The following is a 27,544-nucleotide window of genomic DNA, read 5'->3' on the forward strand; positions in this document are numbered from 1 at the left end:
CCTTGGCACCAAAGACAAGGCCCAAGGCCCTCCGCTCCGACATTGGCCTTCACCTTTTCCCCAAGAAAGTTGCCAGCAGGTCCAATGTGCAGATTTTTTTAACATTTTATTTTCAAAAAATTTTTATTGCAAATAATTTCCCATGAAAAAGGTTAAACTGCCCCATGGGGCAGGAGGATGGATTCGGGACGCCGCAGCCTGGGGTGCTCTGGGTGGAGCGGGGCACCCCCTCCCACAGCGCAGGCAGGGGCACGGGGCGACCCCCGCCGCTTCTCGGTCCCGGTGGCTCCGGAAGGATGGGCGTCCCTCCCTGTTAAAGCTCAGCTACACGCTACGCCCGCTACGTTAGTCTGTCTGTGCCCGCCCCGCCCCCCACGGCTCGGCTGCCTCTGCCCCTAACTCCCCCTGAACCCCAACTCCTTGCTGCTCTCAGCCTCCAGTTGGGCTCAAAGATTAGGGATGGCTACCTCTGCCCCGCCGCCCCCCTCAGAGGGGGCCAGGAGACTGCAGAGGCTGCGAGAACATCTCCCGGCCCCAGCAGGCACCTGGCCTCCTTTCGGGCAGCTCGTCTGCCCTCCCCTCCAATGCCCGCCCGTTCCTCCCCAGCCCCCAGGGAGGCTTTGCCCTGAGAGGCCTCCGGGGGGTTAATTTGCAGTCACCTAATTAGCATGTGTTGTACCTGGGAACTTTCTTTGGATAGAGACCTGGGGAGGAGAGTGGGAGAGGGAGAATCTTTGAAGCTGAGGTGCTCAGGGACGGGGGCCCTGTCCTCTCACTCCCTGGCCTGGCCAGGGTCCCTCCAGGTCACACGGCTGTCACCGCGCGGGGCTCCTTAGCCGGTCCCTGGGGGCTGGAGAGGGGGGTCGGTGAAACACTTCGCGTGTGTGGGGCTGGGAGGGGAGGCAGCAGTTCTGGTCCTGAGCCCCAGTTCTCAGCCGCCGGGGCTGGAAGCAGAGGGCAGCCTGGGCTTGGGAGGGGGGTGTGTGGCCTCGTGGGGCCAGCCTCGGAGACTTGGCCCAGCCCCCGTCTGGGCAGTCGGGTTCCGTGGGCCTGTGTGGGGGTCAGTCTGGGCCCTGACTTGGGTGCTGTCCGGAGGTGGGGCGGGGCCTGGCATCTTACAAGAAGGCACCCACACTGGCCCAGTCTTGCAGGTCGGCGGCCAGGGTGGCGTCCCCGGCCTCAAAGAGGGGCTCCGGGGGCAGGCAGCCGCTGCCATTCTCGTCCCAGGGGTGCTGCAGGAAGGACGTGGCCAGGAAGGTCTCGTCGAAGTCCAGGCTGTCGGCGGCCTGCTCCACGGAAGGCCCCCAGGTGGCAGGGCAGTTGATGTGGTGGCCGTGGACGGTGAGGTCCACGTCCCCGTGCGAGGCGGGGCTCAGCGGCGGGCTCAGCTCCAGGGCCTCGAGCGTGCCCAGCTCCCCGCCCAGGGCGCCGGCGTCGAACACGGCCTCCCAGTCGAAGTTGCCTTTGAGGGGCTCCAGCTCGCCCTGCTCCTCCTGGGTCAGCAGCAGGGTGCTGGGCGGCCGCGGGACCTTGGCCACCCGCTTGGGCAGTGGCTGTTTGCGCTTGTGCCCGAGCCTGCCCTCGCCCGCACCCCAGCCCGCCTCCCCCGTGGCCTCCTCGAACTCCCGCAGCAGCTGCTGGGCCTCGGTGTTCACGGCCAGCGGCCCGGCCCACGGGGCGGCGCTGGGCTTCTGCGCGGCCTGGCGGGCAAAGGCTGGGTGGATGTGGACCGGGGTCAGCCGCCGCTTCTTGAAGGCCCCGCTCAGCAGGCGCTCCGCGTACTGGGGGTCGATGCGCCAGAAGCCCCCCTTGCCGGGCTCGTCCTTCTCCCGGGGCACTTTGATGAAGCACTTGTTCAGGGACAGGTTGTGGCGGATGGAGTTCTGGGCGCAGGGAGAGAGGAGACACACAGGACCGGGTGAGCGGGGAGGGAGGGTCAGCGATGTGGCAGCGAGTGCTCCCGCCTGTCCTCCTGCCATCCTTCCTCTGATGGGGGGAGGGGGCGGGCTCTGGGACCCCGGCCACAAGGCGTGCGGGGAGCCAGGAGTGCCTTCGGGGGCTTTTGTTCCCTGTTGCCCGGATATCAGCCTGCTCAGTCATCCGAGCCCCCGAGCTGCAGGGCGGCTCTCAGTGCCACCCTGTCCTGCCCTCCCTCCCTCCCTCACCCCACTGCCTGCAGCCTCTGGCCAAACGCCCCAGCTCCCCCAGGGCCTGGACGGCCGACTTCCTCCGCCTGGGCCTGGCCGGCCCTCTCTGTTTGTGAAGTGCGTGGGTTGGGGTGGGCGGCACTGGGGGGCTGAGGGTGTGCGGGTGTGAGTGAGCACCCACACGTGTGCATGCCTGCGCGGGGGGGGGGTGCAGGGAGACAAATGGTGCCATCCGATGACTTCCCTCGGTTGTTGAGCCAGCGGCTGGCCTGGGCTCTGACCGCCCCCCCTCACCCTCCCTCTCTGCCTAGGCTGTTTGGCCTCCGTTGATTATTACCCAGCAAAGGGCATAGCGCTCATTCCTGGGGCCCGTTTCCTGCAGCCTGAGCTTCCCAGGCTCGGGGGTGGGTGGGGGGCTCTGCCTTCTCACCAAAGCTGCAGATGGCATTGCCCCCGCCAGGGCCCGGCAAGGGTAGAATGGCTGGGGACTGTTGTGACAGGCGGCCTGCTGCCTGTGGGCGCCCCAGGGAAGAGTCTGGGCGGCCTCAGGGCCTCTGTGGCCCTCCCGTCCCCGCTCCTGCTGGCAGAGGACGCCCAGGGCAAGGTTTGGTCACCGTCCTGCCTTGTCTGTCCCTAGGGGCGCAGTCTTATTCAAACCACGATGGGGGTAGGGCCAGGGGCCTGGGGAGCGGGATGGAGGGGTGGGGGGTGCCCCTTGGCAAGGCTGGGATGTTTACGTGGCAGCCTAGCCCCTTGGCTGCTCTGCGCCAGGTTCCGGAGACGTGGAACGTGAAGTCTGAGCTGGAGGCAGAGCCCCTGTGGAAAGCACCTGGCTCAGGTAATTGTCCCCCCTGGGAGGCCGACTGAGAAGAGGAAAAAGGTTAGAGGCAGAAAACCGGGGAGGGGCGGGAGCGGGGGCTGAGACAACAGCTTTTGGAAGGCCTCACAGCCACGCCAGGGAGACACAGCTGGCCTTCGCACCCCACGGCACCCCCACCCCCGCCCGCCCGCCCTCCGCCAGCCACCTGCAGCCAGGCAGGTGGACACAGGTCCTGCTTCCGCCTGGGAGTCAGGTCCTGACGGGCTGCCCTCGGGCAGGGCTGTGTCTAGGAATTTCAAGACTTGGGACAGAAATGTACCCCTCATTTTGTCACCTTTGGGGGGAGCTGTGTCCATGGCAAAGGCTGGCCCTACCAAGTCTTTGGACTGAGCTTCTCGGGTGAGTGGCAGGTGCTTGCACCTTGCCCCTCAGCACCCTCACCCCTGAAGCCCTCCGAACGCCCTTCCTCCTCCTTCTCCAGAGTCAGATGAGGGGCATTTCCAAGCACCGGGCTCCCTGGAGGTCCTTCTTGCAGGGCCTCGGGCCCCTGGGTGCACTGCACCTGCCTACTTGACCTGCGGATCTGAGACGTGGAGTGAGCCCAGTCCTCACAGGAGTGGAGAGGGAGGGAGGAGTTTGGGACAGAGCTGCCGCAACCCACGCCTCCCCTACCTGCCAGGTGGGATCAGCATGGCGGAAGTAGCAAAAGTTGTCCGTGATCCATTTGTAGATGGCCGACAGGGTGATCTTGGTGGCCTTGCTCGCCTGCATGGCCATGCAGATGAGCGTGGCGTAGGAGTAGGGTGGCTTCACGTTCGGGTTGGTGGCGTAGTCCACGTCGTCCGGGGGCGGAGCCTGGAGCCCAGAGGGCGAGCTCCCGGACGTGCACGATGACGTGGGCTTGCCTGGCGTGTGCGGCTGCCCCAGGCAGGCTGGGTCTGCCGCCAGGGGGGACCCTGGCGCGGCCGAGCCTGGTACCTGGTGGTAGCCATGGGGGTCGGCGCCCCCCGGGGGCAGGGCAGGGGCCTTGGCGTTGAGAATGGAGAATTCCTGCAGCCACTGCAGGCTGGTCAGGCTGTCGTCCAGTGCATCGGGCTCCTCCAGGCCGCCCTCCGGCCCGGCCCCCTCCGCTACCCCTGCTCCGGAGAGGCGTAGCCAGCTCTCCGCCATGTCTGCACCGACTCTCCGAGGGGGCGGTCAACGTCCACGGCCGAGCCCACGGTGGCCCGCAGCGCTCTCCGCCCACTGACTTCCGCGGCTCCAGCTACACAGCCTCGGGGACGCGCGCTTCCATCCTGCGACCCCGCCGAATATGAATGGGGGCCCTGCGGGGAGCACGGCGGGAGCTGTGCGCTCTTCCCCACCTCCGAGGGGAGGGGGAGTGTGGGGGTGGGGGGAATTCCTCTAAAATCGTCCCCACCGCTGGGAGGATCTTTCAGTGCCCGGGTCTGGGAAACAGAAGCCGGGCCCTGAGGCCCGACCCCCGCAGGGTCGCCTCGCTCTCCGTTTCCTCTTCGATACAGGACCAGAGACTTTATTAGCCAAACCAGGGAAGATGGTGGGGGCATCCGAAGTTATTCCCTTCTCCCCGAGGGCGGGAAATCAGATACCCCCACCCCGCGACACCTGGGAAAGGGGCAAGGGAGCCCGGGAGGGCAGTCCCGGGGTGGGGGTGGGGGACAGGGGAGTTCGTCGGATCTTTGGAAAGGGATATCAGGATGGGAGGTCACGGGGAAGGAGGGGAACAGGACATATTCTTATGCGGGGCGGGAAGTGAGGTACCCCAAACTCCAGACATGTCAGTTCCCGGGCCCACCACTTCCGTCGGGACGGATGGGAGAGTGGGCTGGTACCAACTCTCTCCCTTCCCGCGGCCGGCAGCCCTCCCAGTACCTTACCTGGCTCAGAGCGCAGCCCGGGCCAAAGGAAGGTTCTGGAAGAAGTTACCCTCACCCCCCGCGGCTGTCTGCCCTCAGCTTGAGGGCCTCGCCAGCACCCCTTGTCGCGCCCCCGCCTGACGGTGCCTCTCTGAGCGCCCGCGGCCCGGGGAGCGGCGTTAAGTAGCGGCTCCAAAGGCTTCTCCGGCTGCCATGGCGACGCTCCGCCCCCATAAACAGCTTTCGCTTCTGCCATTGGTCATCACGTTTCCAAGGTGACCGCGGGCTCTGGCCACTCTGTCCGGCGGTAACTCTCTTCGAACTCCCTCCTTTTGCACCCCTCTCCCGCGCCACCCAGCCCCCTACCCGCCACCGCGGCGGGGCCGCCCGCATTCCCGCCCGAGGGCCGCGCGCAGGGCTCGGAGAAGCGCGCGGCTCGGCGCTCCCGCTGGGGCTCGGCCGCGCAGGAGAGCCGTTCGCCCCCGGAACCGTCCTCCCGCCGTGCCCTCTTCCTGGCCCCGCTGCTCCGAGGCCTCGATGGCTCCGGGGACGCAGCCCGGGGTGCGGGCGGTGCTGAGAGTGGGGTCTCATTTCCTCTCCTCTGGGCTGCGAGGGGCACTTGCTCACGCTCTGCGGCCCGACCCTCTCTCCCACCCTGGGTGTCGGCCCTGGTGCCCGCGGGCAGGTCTGCCTCTCCGATGCCGCCTGCCGCTCAGGACCGCTCGCAGACCCTCCAAGGCGGGTAGGGCAATCCAGTTTTCCGGTAAGCGGCTGCCTCCCTACCCCCCCCCCGCCCCCCGCCCCGACATTCCAGAGGCTTCTGCGGAAGTGCACTCCCTCCTTTCCAGATAGCGAGGAGGCAGAGCCAGGGGGTGAAACTCAGAAAAGCCACGGATTCACCAAATTCTCCTAGTGGGGTCATTTGCCCCATTCATTTCACCAACCTTTCAGTGACAGGGACTAAGGTTGGAGGGACCGGACGCGGGGACGGCGGCCCTTCCTCTTCCCGTCCCGGCCTCCCTCCTGTCCCCCCTCCCGTCCCCAGCGTTCCTGCTCCTGAATTATTGAGCAGCGTTGGCAGTTCTCCGGTTTAAGGCCAACGGTGGGGCCGAGGGCTCCTTACTCAGGCCTCTGCCCAGCAGCTGCAGGGCTGGGCGGGGAAGCCTGTGCGGTGGCCAGGGGGGGAGGTGGTGCACCTCAACTCCAGCCCAGCAGTCGGTGCTCCCCTGCCCCTTGCCCTGGACCACTCCTCCGCTCCCACACCGTCTGGAGCAGAGGCACGAAGGGCTGTTGGAACAGGGCAGACGGGAGGGAGCTTTCACAAACAAGCTGACTGCAGTCAACAGCCCTCCTTCCCTTGTGAACAGTTTTATTCAGTTTTAAGAATCATGCAGCAATCCGTAAATATTGCATCCTCGATGTCCCCACTGTAGCGTGCCCCCTGAGCGTCACTCCAGGGAGGGAGAGGGGCACAACAATGCACATACACACTTGCACACGCCAGGTGTGCAGATCCTAAAGCGAAGTGAGCAAGGAGCGTGCCAGGATCAGGTGGACAGGACAGAACTCCCTCCAGGTGAGAGGGCCTCAGGTTCGCCAGCCTGTGCCCCAGAGGCGCTCCCGCGCCGGCACAAACCCTGGTGGGATGGAGCTGGGGAGGAGGAGGAGCAGCAGCAGCTTCGTGGGGCGTGGGGAGCCCCACCCCACCTGGAGGCCATGGGAGAGCTCCGACCTGAGTGTGGCAGGGAGGAGTCGCTGGCCTCCGGTCAGTCAGTGCCCCCGAGTGTGAGGAGCCGGGCCATCCACTCTCCCTGGGTCAACTGCTTACGACACGAGTGTCCAGATGATGGGCGGGGTGGTGGGGCTGGCCGCCACCCTGCTCCCTGGTCAGGCTGACTGAGGACCAGCCTCGTTGGATGGGGTTTTACTGTTTGCCGAAGATCTGGATGAGAATAAAGCAGCGGGGGCGGGGGGGGATAGGAAGGGTCTGAAAAACGAGGACCGAAGGGCCGTTCTATAACCAGGTGTCTGGGTGGTGGAACCAAGGCCTAGAAGAATCTCCCCGGGAGAGGACACGGACCCCCCAGGAAGGGTGAAGATGATGGCTTCCTCCTAGGGTTCCTGGCCGCTGTGGCTACTGTTTACCTGCACCTCCTTCGTCTCAGGTGACACCACACCGTGAATACTACCTGCCGGGAGAGCAGGTGGGTCTGTGTCCCGCTACCCCAGGCTAAGGGACGCTCCTGTTCCCTGACGTTTCTGGGGCTCAAACTGCAAGGAGATGAGGGGGGGGGGGTTATTGCTCAGCTTGTAAATATGAACGGGACTGAAAGCACACGCGGCAGGGGTGGGGAGGGAGAGGGGGCAGGAAGCGGGCCTAAACCCACAGAGTCCACTGCAGGAGTTGGGGAGGGGGTCCCAGCAACTCAAGACGGCAGCCGAGAGCCAGGCTTGGCTCATGGCACATCTGTCAGGACAACGGGCCTCCCCCTCGACCAGGGCAGAGCGTGAGCCACAACCACTAGACAGTGTGAGGGTCCCCCGCCCGCCTGGCGGTGCAAAGGATCCCCGGGGCCCTGCAAGGGCTCTCTGCGAGGTCCTGGAAAGGGCCCTGAGAAACTCTTCTCCAGGGACACTTCCCAATACTAAGACAAGCCATCAGGACGGGGACAGCCCAGGCTCCATAGTTCAGCCTCACAAATTGCTGGACCCAGATTTGCCTCCTGGTCCTGGGCTCCACTGAGAAACCACCTTTCCCGAAAGCCAGTGGACAGAGCGTCTGCCCGAGAGCTATGAGGGGTCCACAATGCTGGGGCTCAGCGCAGAGAAACACCCAGCGGCATGCGGGCCAGCGCAGCCTCACCGTTGCAGGCTTCTGTTCGCCCGCCCTGCACGGGGCCGGGGTGGGGTGGGTGCCTGATGCAAACAGACAGCGTCTCCGAATCTCGAACGAGCCGGTGGAAGGCAATGCCTCCCCTTTCTCCTATCAGGCTCAGGAACACGGGAAGGTTGGGGGGGTGAGTATAGGGGGGGTGGGGAGGCTCCCAGCCCACTGCTGGCCCTGGCTTGGTGCTTTCTACCACTTCCTTTCGGGCTCCGGGGTACCAGAGGCGGGGGGATCACTGGTCCACCCCTCTTGCGGCCTATTTCTTCAACTATTAAACTACTGACAGCAAGGGTGGAGACGGGCACCAGGGGTAAGACCGCCGCCGGACAGGGCTGTCGTGCTGACACGGCTGCCCACACACGCCCCTCACACGGAGGTGGCCGAAACCGCGGGTTCTGAAATGCTGCCTTAGGGCGGAGTCCCAGGCCTCCGTGGATGCGCCCTGATCCTAAGAAACCCTCCTGTGGGTGGTCGTCTAGGGGGTATTCTCCAGGTCATGGCCCCCTTCCTAAACGGACAGACACACGGGGCGCGAGACACCAGCTCACGTGCCAAAAGTAAGAACGGTTTTTTCCATCTGTCTTCTCGGTTGCCACCGGCTCTCCTGTCCTTGAGGACCGGGAGACTCCACTGAGAGCGCCACGCGTGGGGCTTTCCCTTGGCCCAGGCGTCATCCCCACCTGCCCCTTCCAACAGGAGGGTTCGAATTGGTTACGATGTCCCAGAAACCGAAAAATGCCAGGCGGATGTCTGTTATGAAGCCACGAAGACTCCGGGTCTCTCGGTCTACCTCCAGGGAGAAGGATGCTCAGCAAGCAACCAGCCCGTGGACCTTGGCTCCACCGGAAGGCCACGCACGATGCAGTGGGAACGTTCTAGAGAGTCTCTCTGCAAAGGGTCTCACGAGCGGCAGTTCCTCCGGTGGTTTCAGGCCGCGAGGAGGAAGGAGGCTTCCGGTCCGTCCTGGGAGGGGTGGGATGGCGGCCGTGGAGGGAGGCGAGACTGGGAGCGGGAGCGGGCTGATCTCCACACCGGGCTTCTCCGCGTGGGTATGCAAGTCTCCGTGTGTCCTGCTGAGGACGCCCAGGCGGCCCTCGGTCCCGAGAGGCCAGGACGGGACGTGGGGACAGGAGGGAGCTCCGGCGCGCGGGGGCGGGGCCCTCAGACGGCCAAGGGACCCCAGACGCAGGGCCTGTTCTCGGCGTCCTCCAGGCTGCTGGACGACAGGCGACGGCGCTGCGTGTTCCGACAGTTGACCACGTTGTCGTCAGCCTGCCAGGGGCCTGCGGGAGAGAGAGGGCGGTTACAGGAGCCGGACCTCCGGCCGGGTCCACGTGGCGTCTCCAGAGGGGCGGCCCAGGAGCTCGGCATGGAGGCTGGCGGGACACACGTCACCTGAAACTCCCATGCCGGCCACAGCACAAGCGCGCGGTGGGAGAAGTGGGCACCGCTAGGTGCCGGGGCTGCGCCAGCCCCACGGGGCTACCTACGGTCATGGCCACCGTGGCCCCTGACAGAGGGATGTGCAGGGTGCTCCTTGTTCTGTGGACTTGCCCTGGGACCGCTTTTGTGCCTCGTTCGTTTTGAAGTTGGCCTGCGTGTTGCGGTTGGACCAGGGGCAAGCAGCGGAGTCCAGCTGCGCTTCCCCGCGGGCAGGAAGCAGCGGAGCGGGGGGGGAACAGTGTGCTCCTTTGGGCCCGGAGATCGCCGTGCAGCCGGGGCGGGGCGGGAAGCGGCTGGCCACCCAGCAGGGTGTGGGGGACAGTGCCGAGGCTTTGACACCCCACCGTCCCCCATCCCTGTTGCTCTCTGTCTCCTTCCGGCCCGAGCGGCCCACCGAGGCGTGCTGTCCGCTGGGGCCATCGCCCGCAGCAGACACTGGCCTGAGAATCTTGGGGGCCCCCAGCAGGAGTCCCCTACTAACTTCCTCGCCCGCCCCCAAGTCTGGCCGCCACGCTGGAACGTGTCCTTTCCCTTCCCTTTGGGCTCTGCGTCCGGCCCACGCCCCCCAGTTTGTTCACGTCCCCGGGTGTCTGATCTGTCGTTGTCGGAGCCGGGGGGCTCCACCCCTGGGTCCCAGCTCGCTGACTGTACAGCCATGCGTGGGTCACGTTCCCACGCTAACTCTCGGGGCTGCCAGGAGGACTGAATGGAGTCACCTGGCAGCGTGCTGACCGGGGCACCCCCTGGCAGAAAGCGCCGGCACCCCAGGCTCTGCTCAGGCTGTCCCCGTCTCTCTCTCCACCTCCCCTTACTCGCCCTCCCAGCCCACAGCCTCGCTCAGCCCACTGTGCCATCCCCTCCGTTCTGGGCGGGGGGGAGGCCGGGCCTCAGCTGCCCACGCGCTGGGGAGGAAGGCCTCCCTCTGCTGGAGCCCCCCACGCCCTGTCCTGTGGGGGGCGCTCTGAGGGCGAGGGCTCCCCCAGCAGCCTACACGGCCACCCCTTCTCACACTGTGCCCTGGCCGCCTCCACGAGACCGGCAGCCCGTCCCGGGCGGGGCCGACGGCTCTGGAGGGCGGGCCTGAGGCTCACTGGGCTCACACTCACAGGCGCGTGGGGTCTAATGGCAGCAACACTGGGATTAAGGGCATAAACCGCTCATTTCCCAGAAACGTCCTGGTGGGATAATCCCTCTAAGGCTCTAGTAACCGTCTGAGGAGGGGGACCCCAGGGGAAGAGAAGCGAGCAGAACAGGAAATGCCGCGGTATCTCCCACACCCCGCAGCAGGGACTGGGGGAGCTCTGGCCCCTGGGGTGTGGCCGGCGGTGGGCTTTCCCTCTGGGATGGCACTCTTGGGGGGGGCGGGGACAAGGGGGCGAGCAGGCAAGGCTGCCCTCCCCGTCAGGAACCCCACAGTGACGTGAGTGGCGTGTTCGTTTGCACAGTCGGGTAGGTCTCATACCTATTCCTCAATGTCTATGGGGCAGGACTCCGGAACTGCGGCTGTTCGGTGGGAAAGACCAAAAGCACATGGTAAACAGGAGAGAAGACACACACGCACGCACAAAACAAAACCACGCCGCCGCCGCCGCCAGCTCACCGGCGGCCCGCCCGGACGGCGTTCGCACATGCGCCCTTGCGGCAGACACGGCTGTTCCGGGATCCGTAGCCAGACCGACACCCCGTTCCTCCTGGGGCAGCCTCAAGGCCCAGCTCCGACGCCGACGTCTGTTCTCCCTGGTCCCTGACACCTGCGCTCCGGGGTGTCCTCCCCCCCAAAGGATGCTGACGCGCCCTCAGCAAAGCGCAGCTCTACGTGGGCTCACCCGGTCGGGGGCCAGCCTGGCCACGGAAACGAGAGCCGGGAGGCTGCGGAGAGCTCCCTGAGCCAGCGCTACCCTACCCTCCGGTCCTGCCTGCGGCCAGAAACCGCGGCCGGGAGGTTTACAACCCTCGCAGGGAGATAGACTAAGGTGCTTTCCATTCAATCCCCATTTCGGGGAATCAGACGCGGGAGAGTGAAGAGACCTCTAGAGGTAGATTTTGGGAGCACATTTAGGGCCCTTCCGCGCGCCCCTTCCCTGTGGCTAAGTTTAAGGGCTACAGTAATAATAGCTCAACGGTCTTGCAGAGTTTCTCTCTGGTGGGGAAAGAGAGTCATCGGCTGTCCCCTCGGGGCCTCTGCAGCATCAACTTCCCCGGGAGCACCTCAGCCTGGGGCCGCTTGCTCCCCTGGAGTTCCAGGAATTCGTAAGTTCTTTTGGGTTTCGTTAGATAGGTCCCCTGGTGCTCCATGCAGTCATTTAAAACTGTATTTGCATTTCCACTGCTAAACCCAAGTTCTCTTTGCTCTCTTCCACCAGCACCCTCCCCAGAGGCTCTGCACGGAATTGCCACGGGTCCCCGGACCCCCGTCCCAGGTGACGGTCCGTCAGAAACCACGGCTGCTTAGCATGGTCCTGAAATCCCGATCCGTCCGCCCTCCGCCTACACCTGTCTGCTGGGATTCCTCCCTCTGCAAACCTCTCAGAGCAGTCTCAGAACACACCCCTCCACCCCCTTGGTTTTTTGGGGCCCAAGAACACCCAGAAACATCTTAGGGGAAGAGGGCTAGAAAAACACAGGTGCCCTCCCAGCATCACTCCAACAAGAGTGGTGACGATGGGGACCTGCGTGGTCCTTGCCACTCACGGGCTGGGCCTTGGCCTGGGTCCCCCCAGCCCACCCCGTGAGCATGGGGAGGGAGATGCAGATAGGGGGCCTGACGGACCCCAGGCTCTGCCTCTTGCTGGCCATCCGGCCACCTGGGTCAAGCAGAGACCAAGGGCGGGGGAAGCTGTCCTGAGGCCGCAGGTCAATAGGAGCCCAGTTGGCCGGCAGGTACCGAAGGCATCAGATGGAGGTTCGACCTCCCAGCTGAGGGAGAAGAGGCCTCTATTCCTTCCCCAGGACCTACCAAAGCAGGTACGCCTGTCAGTAGCTCAGCGGATGCTTCCAGAGAGTTCCCCAGCACTTTGCCACAAGCATATGCTAACAGCAGAAGCAGAGAACATTCTACCTCGAGAGCTGGTAGGTCCCCCTGGAGACCTCTGGTGAGGGGACAATGGGACTTCAAGCACTTACACCCGCGTCCCCCTCCTGACAGTCGTCACAGGCGCCTGGTTCAGGTCTGGCCTCAACTGTGAGCCCAGCTACATCTCAGGTCGGCTGGCTCCCCTCCACCATCAGCACGAGGGGCCCCAGGGGTTCCTCGCTCCTTCCAGCTCTCAGGCCCTTCCTGCGGCCCCACAGAGTGGAGTACATGCCAACCAGCGGGCTGGCTGGAGGGAGTTGCAAAGAGTAGGAGGCGGAAGGAATAAGCTCAAACTTCCACCAGCATGGTGGGCTAACACAGTTCCCCTCCGCCAGGAAATGGGGGTGGTGGGGAACCCCTGGAGGGCGGCAGGAACCTCGGTTCTCTCCTGACGCCCAGTGAGCAGGCTGCTGTGCGGCTGCCGCAGGCACGGGGCGGGGCCAGGGGTGGAGCGAGGGCGGAGCCGCCCCCTTTGGCCGAAACCCATCGTTCCCTTCACCCTTGCACTGAAGCACCCCCGTTTTTCTGGAACGGGGATCAATGTATCCTCGCGCATTTTTTTTCTCATAAAGTCTTTGCATACAGAGCACGGGCCCTTGGCAGTTAGGCATGGGACCCTAAGCGAGAGCCTCTCGGAGGCGCGCAGGCCCAGCAAGCGCGGGCGCAGCGCAGCCGGGGCGGGCAGTGTGGGCACGGAGCGAACATGAACTTTCGGACGGAGTCCAGGTGACGGAGATGAGTTGAAAAATGAACACACCAGACAAGACAGATTTACGCTTGGCACACAGACGTGGAAAACGGACGGACAGACAGCAGCGAGGTGGGGAGCAGGAGGCAGGAAGAGCAGTCCAGACCTGACTGGGTCAGCGCCAAGCGGGACATGACCCACGAGCCCTCTGAACGGCTGGAGGAAGCGTTGCCCGGGAGGCCCGGCCCCGGCCGCAGCCTGTGCGGGCCGGGCGCGCGAGGACCCGTGTCTCTCAAGGGCGGATGGAGCATGGCAACCACAGGAGGCTGTGTGGCTCCAACGCCGCTGCCACTTCGCTGAACGAGTAAAGCACTGGACCCGTGATGGGACGGGGCTGCTCTGAGGCTGGCACAGGTCTGCATTTCCGAGGATGCCGGGGAGGTTACAAGCCCATAAAACCGGGAGGGCAAGTTACCTCGCCCACTTGGGCAGGACTTGGCTTTGGAGCGTGTGGCTTGCGGGGCCTGGGGCGGGCACGCAGATTGGAGGTGGCCAGTGCCGGACACGGGGTCAGCAGCGTGCCTCTTTTGTAGGAAGTCAGCCCCGATTCGCTGTAGTGTGGTGGGAGGGAGTAAGGGGCACACTGACAGCCCCGGTGACATTTAAAGTTAGGGCTCCAGGGAGCGGTCACCCTCCACCCCTGACCTGACCTCTCCTTTGGGTTCCAGAGCCAGCGAGCACAATGCAACTGGTCACCCGTGGGCAGCCTCCTCCCTGGCGCTCTGAAGCGCGTTCCTTGGAGGGGCCTCGGGGGCCCTTTCCAAGGGCTCTTGGACCCTTTGCAAGCTGGAGAGCTGTGTCTGCCTCACACTTCCTGCTGATGAGGGCGAGACCAGGCCACCCGCCACGGGATCACCAAGATCTCGATGGAGGGGGCCGGCCAGGCCCGGTGGGAAGGACCGGAAGAGCTCTCCCTTCTTCCTGTCCTAACACTCTCCCCCTCGAGCACAAAGCTGAGGCCTGTCCCGAGGCCTCCTCGCTTCCTTCCTTTCCGCAAAGAGCTTCGGGCATCTCAGCACAGCCAGGGGCTCCTGCAGGAGCTGCAGGGCAGGAGACGGGGGGCGTCCCGGGGTGAGAGCAGGGGAGTGAGCAGGGGAGCGTCTCCCACCAAGTTCATGTTCAGCAGACTGCCACTCACCGGGTAAGCAGACCTCAGAGCACAGCTTATTGTCCAGTGCTTTCACGCTTGCGATGTCAAAGTCATTGTTATTGTCACACTCCATACCTAGAAATGCGCATGTCCTCTGGCCTGTAACGGAGTTAATGCAGTTAGACAGGGGCTGGCTGGATTTTTCTCTGCTTTGCTGTCCTTAAAATAAAAGTCTTAAGGATGGAGACAAAAAATAAATAAATAAAATCATGTGTTTTAAAAAAAAAGACAATAACTAAGTGGGTAAAGAGTGGACAATAATAGGAATCAAACTGTGCGGGCAGGTACGTGTTCTAGAGTTCTCCTGCTCTGTTCCTCTTATCAGCCCCCTTCCAGCTGCCGATCTGCAGCAGGTCAGACAGCTGGGGGGTGGGGCGGGGGGCTGCTGACGGGGTCACAGGCTCCTGAGGGCACGTGAGCCACGCGGAGCTCTGCCAGAGGCGGGGACCCGCTGGGGAAGCCGCCCTGCCCCTGCCTGGGTCTGCCGGTGCTGTGGGGTGTGCTTAGCACCAGAAGGCTCTGCAAATGCTAAGTGCTAGAACCAGAACCACCACGGAAGGTCTTAGGGTCCATAGTCTTGCATGTCCAGTCAGAGTCAGCACATGCACAAAATTACGATTTATTTGCTTTGGAGGATTACGAAATGTGTTATGTCGAGTACATTTTCACGGACTGACCTGAGCCCTACAGACATACGAGAGGGGAAGGGGAAACTTTTAGAAGTTACTTTTTCTAAGCTCCCTCTTTTTTTTTTTCTTGGTGAATGGGAAAGGAGGAACCATAACCCGCTGTGTGGGCTGTGGAATGTGGGGCAGGAATACCGGCGGCCCTGCGCCTGTCGGAAGCAAACACTCTGGGGGGGGGGGGGCGCAGTCCCAGAGGGGGCCTGGAGCACTGAGGATGTCACTCTGGTCGACGAGGCGCCCGGCGCCGTCTGGGGCTGGCGGGCAAACGTGTGGCGGAGGCTCAGCCGTGGCGGCCATGCCCTCCTTCAGGGCGACTTGGCCAGGCCGGAGTGGTCAAGTCCGCATGCACGCCCCTGAACTCCCAAGCAACGGCCAGCGCTAAAGCAGAAGCAACTAGGATGACATCTGCGCCCCGGCCGGCGTCCGGGTCCAGGTCTGCTTTGGAGGCGCCTTCCTGCAGGAGGCGCCTCAGAGCAGCGGAGGGAGACACTCTGGTTCCTGGAACCCGCGGAAGTCCATCCCCAGGTGGGACATCCCCCGGTGGGACGTTCCCAGCCCACCCCCTCCGTCCTACTGCCTTGCTCTGGGGATCGCCCCTCTCCTGCCAGCTGTACTAGAAACAACGTTGTTCCGACGGAAGCGCTGAGTCCTGCGTGAGCGCAAGGACACCGCGGACACAGGCCCGGAACGCTGGCCCCTGCCGTGGCTTCCCTGCGCCGCTGGCTCCCGAGGCCCCGTTACTGGGACGCCAGCCGCTTTCTCCGCTAAAGCAAAACCACACCGGCAGCCCGGCCGTCCTTCCCCTGCCGCTCAACGTGGGGGCTGCGACAGGGGCTCTGGGGGCCTGGGCTGCACAGCCGCGGCGGGCGGGAAGGCCACGGGAGCTGCCCGGGAAGCTTTGGGGCCCGTCCGGTGTAAACGGAGAAGTGCGGGGTCGCCCGCGGCACCCTCCTCCGGGCAGCCTTGGCGCAGAGCCCAGAAAAAGCCGGGAGGCCGCTGGCGTCCTCCGGCACCCTGCGGGCGTTGCTGCTCCATCAGGAAGACGACCCTTCCCCAACGGCACACCGAGGAGGGGTGCCGCGCACGCGCGCCAGTGCGCCCCCTGCAGGACCCTTGAAAGAACACCCGGGAAAGAACAGAACGAGAGGGAGCAAAAGAGACCAGGTCTTTTACCATCTTCTTGCGTGGGGGATCCGTCGTCTTCCTCCATCACGTCGTTCCCCTGCAACGGAAGGAAGGCGCGGTGAGTCTCCCGAGTCGGTGAGGGAGAACGGTCACCCACAGGCCATGCGGAGGCTGGGGCGCTGACCAGCCGCACCGTCGGAGGATGTCCACGGGGCACTGCCGTGGGCCCCCTGTGCATACGCTCCGGGGGGCGGGGAGCAGGCTGAGAACACCACGGGCCCTGGGACCACGCGGTGTGCCCTGTGCTGGTGGGGGCTCGGCTGCAGGAGCACTGTTCTCAGGCTGTTGAGACCTTGCTTCCACATCTACCCTCTGTTCAGCTCAAATAAATTGTTATAAAAATTTTAAAACGGCCCTGGCTGGCGTAGCACAGCGGATTGAGCTCGGGCTGCGAACCAAAGTGTCGCAGGTTCGATTCCCAGTCAGGGCACATGCCTGGGTTGCAGGCCACGGCCCCCAGCAACCGCACATTGATGTTTCTCTCTCTCTTTCTCCCTCCCTTCCCTCTCTAAAAATAAATAAATACATCTTTAAAAAATTTTAAAAACGGAAAGGCCCAACTGTATATTCACGGGCTGAAGACTGAACAAACCCTCCTGAAGGGGTTTCACGCCAGGGCTGCTGGGCAGAGGCAGGCCTGGCCTGGGGAGGCCCGGCAGGGTGGGGGACCAGGTCCAAGGCACAGTTAGCGGGCACACCAGGCGTGTCAGCCACGGCCTGGGTGGTGGTTTCGCGCGTCCTGCTTTCTCAGACAGGGATAAAAGGCCAGTGGAAAAGCAGACAGTGGGATCTGAACAGTTTCTGGAATCCCTGAGGGCTGGGAGCTCTATCCAGACACTCCTGTGAGTACGTGGGGCTCAAGACAAAATTCTAGAGGAGAAAAAGAAAAAGTTCTAGAGCTTTCCCTGTGGGCTGGGCATTTCACGGCTCTCCACACACCTCGGTCAAGGCACTTCTCGGCTGAATTGTGACCGGGCCCCCCCATCCCCCCCGCCCTCCCGCATTGGTACAGAGGGTGGTGGGGCAAGCAGAAACCAGGTCGCTTTGCTGGCCCCAGTGCCGGGAAGCACCCGCGACATAGCCGTCCTGTGTAAACAGTCACTAAGTGACCAAGGACAAACCCAGTGTCAGGCCCAGGGTCTGGAGGGAAGAGTTCCCTGCACCCAACTCCCTCCAGGCATTAACTGAGACAGTGCCCCCTGCTGGCCGGACGCGCCATCGCCAGAGCGTGCAGCTGCCCTGAGCGTGCAGCTGCCCTGGTCCCCCACACCACCTCCAATCCAAAAGCCACCGGGGACAGCCCCGTCCAATCTGCCTCCCCAGCCAGCGCCGAGTCCTCCGGGGGTGTTACCTCTGCATCCTGCTCTTCCGCGAGGCCCACAAAGTTGCTGTCTGCAGATGCCGCCACCTGCAAAGGAGTGACAGGGTGACGGCACTGAGAGACGCCCTGCTGGCCTGGCAGCAAACCCAGCCCCTGGCCTCCGGCCAGAGGTGCAACAGAGGCGGGTCTGAGGGGGAGCCTCGGGTCCTACTCCCTCTGGTTGCCATGGCTCCCCTCCCAAGCATAGAGTCTGCAGGGGTCCCCGGCAGACGCCCGTCCCGCAGTGAGCTACCTGGGACTCCTCGCACAGGGTGGGCAGCCCTGCGCCCCCCTCACCTCTCCTTCCTCTGAGGCGGCCCTGCTGTCGGCCAGCGGGGAGGGGAAAGCCTCTCCCTCGTCCTCGGTGCCGGTGCCGGTGCCGGGGGCGATGTAGGAGCCGGACATGGAGGAGACGGTGTCGGTGCTGATCTGGGAGTGCCGGCTCTGGGAGGACACCATGGACATGACCGACTGGGCCAGACTGCTGCTGGCGGGGTCTTTGGAGACAGGAGGTGGAGGGAGGAGATGGAGGTCAGGCACGGGGTCTGAGAGCCGAGTGAGGAGCGCGCGCGCTCCCTGCACCACGCAGCGAGGGCCGCGGTGGCCCGGCCTCGCCCTCACCTAAAAGGGTTTCAGATGTAAGGTTTTCCAGGGTTCTGCTCCTTCCCACTGAGAGCTCAGAACTCCACTTCGGGGACCGGGATCGGTGGGACTGGGAGTGAGACAGCTGCCCGCCCCTCCGCCCCCAGCTCAGTGGCACGGCCACCCCCACCCCAAGACAGGGAGCCCCCTCCCCTCTATGGGGGGCCTAAGCCTCACGCAGCTGGCTCAGGTGTTAACGGGAGGCCCCCAGGTCTGTCTCGGGAACCCCGGGCTGAGGGGAGAACGTGAGGTCCCTCCCTGTTCCCGCGTGTACCTTCCGGGGAGGAAATGGTGGAAGACAGAGGTGTCCCGGTGCAAGATGACTGGTCAATGCCTCCTGACGAGGACAGGGTCAGGTTCTCGCTGTCCGGAGTGACGCCACACTCCTGGGGGGAGGGAGGGAGGGGGAGGGCGGGTCAGACATGCTGGAGGATGGGGAAAGGGCAGGGGGCATGGGGAGAGGGGACCCTGGGAGGGACTCGGGTCCCCACTGGCACCACATCAGCGCCACGCAGAGGCGGGCGGTTTCTCTTCTGTCCCCGCTGCTCTCGGGCCCTGGCCGGCACGGCTGTCTCCCAGGGGAGGTGCCGCCTGCGGTCGGCACGGCTGGCCGAGGCACAGCGTCTGCTGGGGCCGCACAAAGGCGGCAGCTCGGGTGACACAGGTCACCCAGCAGCTGTGACATGGGCACACCCCAGGTCTCCCTGGGATTAAAAACAGCTTTTCTTCGGAAGGAAAAGGAGACAAAAGCAGCAGAGGCCGCCAGGCCGGCTGGGCGCCTCCACGTGGAAGCCGGGTTAGTTCCAGCTCGCTCGGTGGGGCAGACACTGCACCGCCCCTCCCCCAGCCCGCCCCTGGCAACGCCCCCACCCCCCATCAGGCACCCTGGCTGGTGCCCTCGCCCCACCTGGGCAGGCGCCCAGCCTTCCGGGTTCTGTCTCCACAACCCAATCCCTTTTTGACCTTAGACCCGGCCTCGCCTCCGCCTGGGCTCCTGCAGCATCTCCTGGCTCAGCCCCCCCCTCCACCCCCCTCCACCCCCACCCCCTCCACCCCACACCGCCCACAGCGGGGCCTTCAGGACCCGGAGCTCTCCCGGAACTACTGACCTGCTCAGAGCCTGCACGCCCCCTCCCACCCCCAAGGGCCGGCTCGCCTCTGTCCTCATTTCTCAAACTTCTGAGTCTTGGCTCCGTGTGGGCCCTCCCTCGCACCTTTTCCCAGTTTCCTCCACTTGACCTCTGGCCGCCCCTCTGCTGCCGCACTGTCTGGTCCCCGGTTTGGGCGCACTATGGAGTTCAATTCATTCATTCAACAAACACCTAGCTGAGCAACTGCTATGTGCCAGGCACGATGCTGTCTTCTGTGTACTGGTCGTGCCCCTGTTGGACGTCGAGTCCCTCAGGACGGGACCCTCCCTGTCACCTGTGCATGCTCCACGGCCCCGAGCTCCCTGCCTTGCCAGGAGTGGCTATAATGACCCCCTGTTAACTGAAGTCTTTGAGGGGAGCACCTGCCCTCCACCCCCCACCGCACGGCCTCCTGAGGCCCTTCCGCCTGCTGGGTCTGCGCCCCCTGGCCCCTGGCGTCTGCAGAGCTCGCTGTCACACCACCTCTGGTGTCACTCACGGGCCGCTTCTTAAAGACAGACACCCCACCTCTCGGCCCGACACCCCCTTTCTCCCCTATCCGTCCAGTGACCCACCGTGCCCTGCACACGCGTTTTTACTTACTGCCTTTTGTCTCCCCGCGCCCTGCCCCTGACCTGTGACCAAGAACAGAAGCACCGTGCCCTGGCTGGTGTGGCTCAGTGGACTGAGCACCGGCCTGTGAACTGAAAGTCTCCAGTTCGAATCCCAGTCAGGGCACTTGCCTGGGTTGCAGGCCAGGTCCCCAGTTGGGGGTGTGTGAGAGGCAACCACACACTGATGTTTCTCTCCCTCTCTTTCTCCCTCCTTTCCCCTCTCTCTAAAAATAAATAAAAAATCTTTAAAAACTAAGAAAAGAATGTAAGCACCGCAGGCAGGGGCTTTGGCGACCTCCCCACTGCCACGGTCCTCAGCCTGTGGAACGGTCACAAGTGGAGGACACAGGCCCCACCGAGAGCGAGCGAGCGGAACAAAGCCTTTGCTGCCGGCGCAGAGCGTGTTCAGAGGCGCTGGGGAACGAGTGACTTGCAGGGGGAGCAAGTGCTGGAGCCCAACACCCAAGCAAGGGAGGGCCGTGCGGTTACCTCTTCGAGCTGCTGAGCTGACGGCCTCTGAGACAGGTGCGTCTCCGATTCGCTGCAGGAACGCTCGTCCTCCTCCTCCCGCAGCACGGAGGAATTCTGGGAGACGGACCTGGGAAAGCCCGGGGGCGGGGTGGGGGGGGGCGGCAGTGAGCCCACAGCCCCCAAGAACGCCAGAAGAGGAGGGCGGCGAGGGAGCAGGGAGGCGCAGGGGCACCGGGCAGGGACCAAGACCTCTAGGTGTTGGGGGGGGGGCAGGGGGGTAGAACACCTGCATTTTCTCTTCAGCTCACTCCGTAACTTCTGTCTGAACTTGAAAAAGCCACTGACAGTTTTAGTGTCTTAATATTTTCGTCTATAAAATGCCTTCCTTGGGCCCTGGCTGGCGTAGCTCAGTGGATTGAGCTCGGGCTGAGAACCAAAGTGTCCCAGGTTCGATTCCCAGCCAGGGTACATGTCTGGGTTGCAGGCCATGACCCCCAGCAACCGCACATTGGTGTTTCTCTCTCTCTCCCTCCCTCCCTTCCCTCTCTAAAAATAGATAAATAAAATCTTTAATAAATAAATAAAGATTTAAAAAATGCCTTCCTTTATCACGACTTGTGCCTAGCTGGACTGAAGTGCTCTAAAGAGACCGGTCACAAGGTTGCTCTAGTCTGCAGGCTGAAGGGTGCTCCCTGTCCCCCACCCCCATGGAGAGAATGCATGACACGCTTGTCCATCTGGACACCCCCCAAGGGCCCGTGTGCTTCTTGTTTTCCTCCCCTGAGGGGCGGGACCAGCTCCCCCCAGGTGTTGGCCCCAGGTCCTCAGTGAAACGGGACCCTCTGGGAACAGCCCAGAGGGTCCGCCTGCCCTGGGCCCCCAGGACAGGGAGGCTAGAGCCAAGGAGATGAGGGGTGGCTGGACGCCCCCCACACCGAGGACCCTGGGGCTGACATGGCCGGGTGCCGGCCACTCACTTGGAGAGACTCCGTTTGAGCTTCAGCCCTTGGCTGCTGCAGTCGGACAGGCGGTCCAGCGGGGACAGCGTCCTGATGGGCGGCAGGTGGCCTTCGCTGCCGTAGGCAGGCAGCATCCCCGACAGGTGGCCGTCTCCAAGCACGTGGAGCGGGGGGATCGCTGGCGAGGGCGTGAGGGGCCCGTTGAGGGCCTCCAGGAGAGACACCACTTCGTAACCCGGTGGAATGTTCTCCGAGGACTGGGGGAACAGACGGGTTGAAAAATGAACGAAAGGCTCTTCGTTTAGCGGAATGATGCGTTTCTTACTCTGCACTGGAAAAATGTCTTTTTTTTTTTTTACATCAGGTCTGGGGGTCTGTCAAAAAAGCTTCGGTACTAGAGGCCAGAGAAAGCTAACAGACCAAAGGACCCCATAATCCCAGCTTCTGCTTACACACCAACTTCTGAATGTTTCTTTTTTTTTTATCATAATAGAAATATACAAGAAACATTTGTTACAAGAAATCTGGAAACTACATAAAAGTAGAAAGGAGGGGGAGACCCATCAATAATCAAATCACCTGAAAGAATAACCTTATTCGCATCCCCTGTACTTCCCCAGGTTTTCCTCTCCCCTGTTCACGCAGGGGCAGCCCATCTGTCAGTGACAGTTTTGTGACCTGTCTCCCCAAACAGAAGCATTTTCCTTCACACGTGTCCCCTCTGCAAAGGCAGGGAGAGTCCCTGACGGTCCCGCCGGCGCTGGGATTCGGCTATGCCTGACATTTCTGACTGTGAACATTCTGAGGAAAGTTCTTGTGCGTAAATCTCTTTTTTTTTCAGATTATTTTCTTGGTATTGTACTCGTGGACCTTAGAATACCAAGTATAAATGTGTATAAGGCTCTTGGTACATATAGTTGTTTTATTTTTTCCAACGATCTTTCTAGTTACACTCCCAAGAGCAGAACGGAAAACCTGAAAAAGGTTTTCCAATTTGAAAGGTAAAAAATGGTATCTCATCTTAATTTGCATAGTGCAGATTTTTAATGGGGTTGACTTAAAAAAAAAAGAGCGACTGTTAACCCACTACGTTTCCTCTTCTGAGAATTTTTTTGGTTATCCTTTGAGCCTTTATCTGCTGTTCACATTCACACGAATCTACTCAACCACTTACAGCCTTTGCTCTGATGGAAACACCGTGAACACATTTTTTTTTTCTTTAAATGGTTGGTTGGTTGCCATTTAGCTTCGGTCATCTTTCACACCTTGGAAGCTTCACAATTTTTATGCAGTAAAATCTGTACGGTCTTTTTTTCCTTTTAGACTTAGCCTTTCCCACCCAAAGTCCACCGAAGAGTCACTGGTAATTTATTCCAGGTTTTTAAATGTTTTGCTTGCTTGCTTTGCCTGTAACATAGTTCACTCGTTACTGCACGTGGAATTTGTTATCTGGTGAGGAGCAGAGCGCTAAACGGAGGACTTTCCCTCCCCAAACAGCTAACGAATGACGCTGATACCCCTTCCTGCATGGCAAACCCCTCCCACTGGTGTGTGAATGGAAGGCAAGCTGGCATCCGCCGGGCTGTACCCACAAGGTGGCTCTGAGCCTTCACTCCGCTACCTGCCTTCGCTCCGAGGCCAGGAGAAGGGTTTCGTCTGCTCGGCTCCCAACCCCTGAAGCCGTGAACTGGGATGAAGAAAAGCGGCGCCCCCGCCCCACTTCGAGGATTCAGATATGGACGGTAAACAGCATTCCAATCTGAAACAGCGCCCCCTACCGTTTCTGCTTGGGCACGTTCCAGAGCGGGCCCCCTTGGGGGAGAGGCAGGAGGCTCCGGGCATGCTCAGTGCCGGCCGGACACCAGGTTCCCAAGCAGGGCAGGGGTGTGACGAGCGGTGCACACTCTCCCTGGCGAGACAGCTCAGTTCCAACCAAACCCGGTGGCAGCCAGCTTACTAACTCCCCCCGCTGCCAGGTCTGATTACTTGCTGCCACGTTGGGTCAAGAGGGACCCGAGGTGAGAAGCGGCCGTGCGGGGACGCAGCGCTGGCCCGGCAGGAGCCGTGGTCCTGAGCCAGACTCACCGAGTGCTCTTCCGAGTCGGACGTCTGCGAGGAGATGATGGGGTTGAAGCTGGTTGGGGACAAGGGGCCCAGTTTCTTCCTCATGGCTCGGATCTGAAGCAGAGCCCGGAAGGCTGTGCGTGCGGCAGGAGAAGGACCGTCAGGAGGACAGCTGGGGGCGGGAGTCAGACAGACGGTGTGACCCCTCCCCCCAGAGCCCCCGCTGCGCCCGCCTTGGGGGGGGGGGGGCTTACGCAGTCGGCAGATGGGGCAGTTGTTGGCCTGGTAACGCAGCGTGTCTGCGCAGGTGTTGCACAGGCAGAGGTGGCGGCAGGGCAGGATCAGGGTGTCCCGGACGTCCGAGAGGCACACCACACACTCGGCGCTGTTGTCGCTCACCTCGTCCTCCGCCACCTGGCGGGGGGGGGGGGGGGGCACGGGGGCGGGGCCGGTGAGGTAGACACGGACTCTGTGCACGAGATGGTCAGTCTGCCGGAAGGGCTGGGGCGGGCCCCGCAGGTTCACGCACCCCGGGCTCCCCGGTGCACCAAGTGCGTGCGTGCACAGACTCGGGCTCACTGGTTCCGGGACCTGCCCTCTCGGGCTCCTCCTAGGAGGCTCAGGTCTGGCTCTCTCTGGCCATCCGAGCCGAGCCGAGAGGCCCAGGAGACCACCCAGGGAGAAGAGGGGTTTACTGCTCAGTATCCAGAGAGCCCTGCCAGCAAACGCGGGCACGGGGTTTGCATTTCCCAAGCGATCCAAGTGTGGTCGTCTGGAATGCGGAACGGGGAGCTACCCTGCCAGGGCCCAGCCGAGTCCGGACCCCGGCCTCCTCGGAGGTGTTTCTCACTCTGCCCCTTGGGAAGGACACACTATGGAGAATTTCGGGCAGAACTTGCCTTGGACTCTTGCGTGTTGTACTTGTTTTCAATCCCATAGATCTCCTGGAGGAGGTAGCTGACCCCGTCTACCTGAGAGCACACAGAGAGAGAAGTTGCAGGGCCGGCCGGCGGCCGAGAGATAAGGGTGGGAACTGACCCCCACCCCCACCGCCCTTGGACCCGAGGACCCCAGCGTCACCACGAAAAGACAAGCGAAGGGTGCTCTCATTCACTTGGGTTTCCTCTTTGAGAGGAGAAAGGAAATCAGGGGCTTAAGTCCCCAGGGGGAAGCACAGAGGCTCACGGGCACAGCCACACCTGTCCCGCCCCTCACTACTGCCGACAGCTCAGAAAGGTGCAGACTAGAAAAAGACGGAAGGATCTGCCTCAAAGTATGACATCAGCGATGACAGCAAAGTTGGGTTTGGGCATCATAAAAACGAAGGAACGGAAGAGAAAGAAAGAGGAGAAATGGGCAAGGAAAAGAGGGGGCGCCCTTCACTGGTTGAGTTTCCAACACGCGGCCAAAGCCCGCCTCTCGGCCTTGTTTCCTGAAGCTCCGACTCGGACCCCCAGTGTCCCTGCCGCTGACGGGGGCCGCGTGGGCGCGAAGCTGGCCCTCCCCTCGTTTCCTCACTGGGGGGACTCTCCACTCCCCTCCTCTGCTGGCCTCCCCCCCCCCCCCCAGCCTGTCACCGGTTTTGTAACCCACTCTCCAGGATGACGAAGTCTGTGAATGCCATCTAGCAACAGAGACAGAGAAACCACTAACCCCAGGCAAGCCCAGCTGTCGCCCGCCCTCTCTTGGCCCCCTAGGGAGCTGGGCCTCCCACGGGTGCTGGCCTTCCCAGGCGGCACCCTGGGCTCAGGCTCTGTTTCCTCCCTGTCTCTCTTAACACCCCTTTTAACTCAGTGGCTACAGGACAAAGGACACGGGCAACCGATGTACACGAAGGTGTGATAGACTACTAGTGACCTTGCTAAGAGGGGGCCGCACTTAAGCACCAAAACGGAATAATGCAGGATTTCGGATGCCCATCGCCCACGGGAGGGGGCCTGCCAATGTCACGGGCACCCACCGCCCCCGCCTCAGCCGCCATGACTCTCCCCCTTCCACAGCAGCAGCGGGCGGTGCGGCACCAGCTGGGCAGGGCCCCTGGCAGACACCCCCACGGCTTGCTCATCGTTCTGGAGGGGCGGACGGCCAGCACACTCTGACTTTTAGAAACGCGCTGGTCAGATAAATTAAGCCAAGGGCTCCAACTGGCCCCGAATCGGACACTGGCACTTTATCCTTTAGCTTGAAATGTGTCAGGCCTGGCATTTCAGATAAAAGGGGCTTCTCCCCAAACCTAATGCCCGCAGACAAATCAGGTCCTGTCACTTCGAGAGAGGCCTTCGCTCTGATAATGGCTGACTCCACACCAACCATCCTGGGACAAGAAAGGCACCAAAAAATCAGCATTCCTTCCAGACTGCCCAAGCAGTTCCTGACATATAAAAGCATACCCTTTCGTTGCTCTTTGATTTACAAAGTGGGGAGGGGAGGGAAAGGAGTGTGCTTAGTAAAAGAGAGAGGGAAGGAAGAAAGGGAGGGAGGGAGGAAAGGAGGAGGGAGGGAGGGAGAGAGGAGGAAGGAGGAAGGGAGGGAGGGAGGGAGGAAGGAGGAAGGAAACGCCAAAAGCCCCGGCCTTCCAATACTCACTACTTGTTTCTGTTTGAGGGGCTTGACACAGAAGGTCCCGTCTGTGTGCTGGAATGAGAATGGGACAGCTGTGACAAGGGGGGAGGCCAGAGTGCCCGGCTCTTCACTGTCACTTCTCCCGGCTGCGCATGTTTTGGGACACCCGCCACGTGGAATTACAGACCCCCGGGCTGGTCAAACCCTTCCCTTTGAGGAGGGGGAAACGAGGCCCAACCGGTTGAAGGTCACGTGCAACTGGATGGCAGAGCCGGGGCTCAACCCCAGTGTAACCCCCAGCATGTTCCTTCGACATCCCCATCCCCAGCCTCCTGAGCCCCATCTGCTGAGCTCAGGCGGCCGGCCACAAGGGCGACTCCCGTCCTCCCACGGAGGGGTCGGACGTGCCCACGTGAGGCCTGCAGAGCCACTCACGTACCTTTTCGAAAGTGCCCAGCAGCACGTGGCAGTGGCCAAAGTACTCTGGAAGAAAGAAGGGCCCACGGGTGAGGGAGGAAACCGAATGATGCACTTGGATGCCCAATGACCTCCCCGGTTCCCCGCCACCCGGCACACGTCCGGAGCTGCCACGACAGGAGCACGGTGTGGAACCCGGCAGTGTTCCTGTCACCCGAGGGCCTTGGGGACTCGAGTGCGGGGCAGGGCTGTGTGGACACTGCTCGAGTGGCCCCCACGGAGGAGACCACGCTGCCCCGGCCTTGTGCCACGGAAGGGCAGGGCGTCGGCAAGGGAAGACAGAGGGCACCCGTACCGTCTCCTTCGTCCACCACCGCGTGCACCACCAAAGGGTAGACCTCCCGGTCCAGATCGAAGCCGAGCTGGAGAGAGAGAACGGAACGTAAGAGCGGAGAAGGACTTCTGCGTTTAAACGGCACGGGAGCCCACCGGAGACGGGGTGCTGCCGAGACCCTCATCTCCGCTCCTCCTCCGGCCACCACGGAGCTGCCGAGCCCCTTGGACGGACGGCCCCAGTTTCTTTCTTTTTTTTTAAAGATTTTATTCATTTATTTTTTAGAGAGGGAAGGGAGGGAGAAAGAGAGAGAGAGAGAGAAACATCAATGTGCGGTTGCTGGGGGTCATTGCCTGCAACCCAGGCATGTGCCCTGACTGGGAATCAAACCTGCGACACTTTGGTTCACAGCCCGCGCTCAATCCACTGAGCTACGCCAGCCAGGGCGCCTCAGTTTCTTTTTAAAATGTCACAGACGGCAGCCCCGGAACCCCCAGGTGCTCTGAGTGTGGGTCTCCTGACACCCCCTAAGGAGCTTAGGGGCAAGTCTGGATAGAAAAATGATGAGGTTAGGTGTATATATCCTTTTAAGAGTGTGAAGGCGTTTCAAGGCTGAAGGTGAGCATGCCCTTCGAGCACCCAGGCGGTCCGTGCGCTGCGGGCCGTGGTCCTAACCAGCTCCCAGGCCGGCCCGGGGTCCCCCTTCTCCCAGCAGCCTGCCCCCTGTGGCGGCGGCAGCTCACCTCGTCCTCGGCCCAGTCGGACAGGTCCACTGTGTGCGAGGGCAGGCAGAACTGCTGGCACACGCCCCGCTTGAAGTGCACGGTCTCCGACTGCAGGCTGTTGTCTTTGGGGATGTAGCTGCCGGAGCAAGAGGCAAAGTGGAGTCAGCGCACGAGGCCCGGAAAGGACCCGCCCCCTTGCGCGGCCCCGAAAGGACCCGCCCCTTTCCCCCGCTGGTGCGGGTTCTCAGTG

General features: G+C 62.5%; 2 protein-coding genes across 4 annotated transcripts in view; both read right to left on the minus strand.

The window, feature by feature from the left end:
* Positions 1 to 104: 104 nt before the first annotated feature.
* FOXJ1 (forkhead box J1) lies at positions 105 to 5,049 on the minus strand. The gene is made up of 3 exons (XM_028519460.2): positions 4,866 to 5,049; positions 3,640 to 4,292; positions 105 to 1,883 (listed from the first exon to the last, which is right to left on the minus strand). Exons 2-3 carry the CDS (start codon positions 4,135 to 4,137, stop codon positions 1,116 to 1,118), a joined length of 1,266 nt encoding a protein of 421 aa, XP_028375261.1. The 5' UTR covers positions 4,138 to 4,292; positions 4,866 to 5,049; the 3' UTR covers positions 105 to 1,115.
* Positions 5,050 to 6,196: 1,147 nt separating this feature from the next.
* The window catches only part of RNF157 (ring finger protein 157), a 62,696-nt gene continuing 41,348 nt past the window's right edge, over positions 6,197 to 27,544 (minus strand). Inside the window, exons 5-20 of one of the 3 annotated variants that reach the window (XM_036034155.1) lie at positions 27,313 to 27,430; positions 26,591 to 26,657; positions 26,258 to 26,301; positions 25,843 to 25,890; positions 24,156 to 24,227; positions 23,511 to 23,670; positions 23,278 to 23,390; positions 21,211 to 21,449; positions 20,252 to 20,360; positions 18,293 to 18,404; positions 17,674 to 17,873; positions 17,368 to 17,424; positions 16,005 to 16,053; positions 14,134 to 14,244; positions 10,637 to 10,677; positions 6,197 to 9,014 (exon numbers count right to left, since the gene is read on the minus strand). In XM_036034155.1, coding sequence (XP_035890048.1) covers positions 10,637 to 10,677; positions 14,134 to 14,244; positions 16,005 to 16,053; positions 17,368 to 17,424; positions 17,674 to 17,873; positions 18,293 to 18,404; positions 20,252 to 20,360; positions 21,211 to 21,449; positions 23,278 to 23,390; positions 23,511 to 23,670; positions 24,156 to 24,227; positions 25,843 to 25,890; positions 26,258 to 26,301; positions 26,591 to 26,657; positions 27,313 to 27,430 — 1,540 coding nt within the window. In that variant the 3' untranslated portion in view covers positions 6,197 to 9,014. Of the gene's footprint in view, positions 9,015 to 10,636; positions 10,678 to 14,133; positions 14,245 to 16,004; positions 16,054 to 17,367; positions 17,425 to 17,651; positions 17,874 to 18,292; positions 18,405 to 20,251; positions 20,361 to 21,210; positions 21,450 to 23,277; positions 23,391 to 23,510; positions 23,671 to 24,155; positions 24,228 to 25,842; positions 25,891 to 26,257; positions 26,302 to 26,590; positions 26,658 to 27,312; positions 27,431 to 27,544 lie in introns of those variants that run through there. The other 2 variants (XM_028519457.2, XM_036034156.1) reach the window with 2 other exon arrangements.

Source organism: Phyllostomus discolor, chromosome 8, assembly GCF_004126475.2.
Source record: "Phyllostomus discolor isolate MPI-MPIP mPhyDis1 chromosome 8, mPhyDis1.pri.v3, whole genome shotgun sequence".
Classification (NCBI taxonomy): Eukaryota; Metazoa; Chordata; class Mammalia; order Chiroptera; family Phyllostomidae; genus Phyllostomus; species Phyllostomus discolor.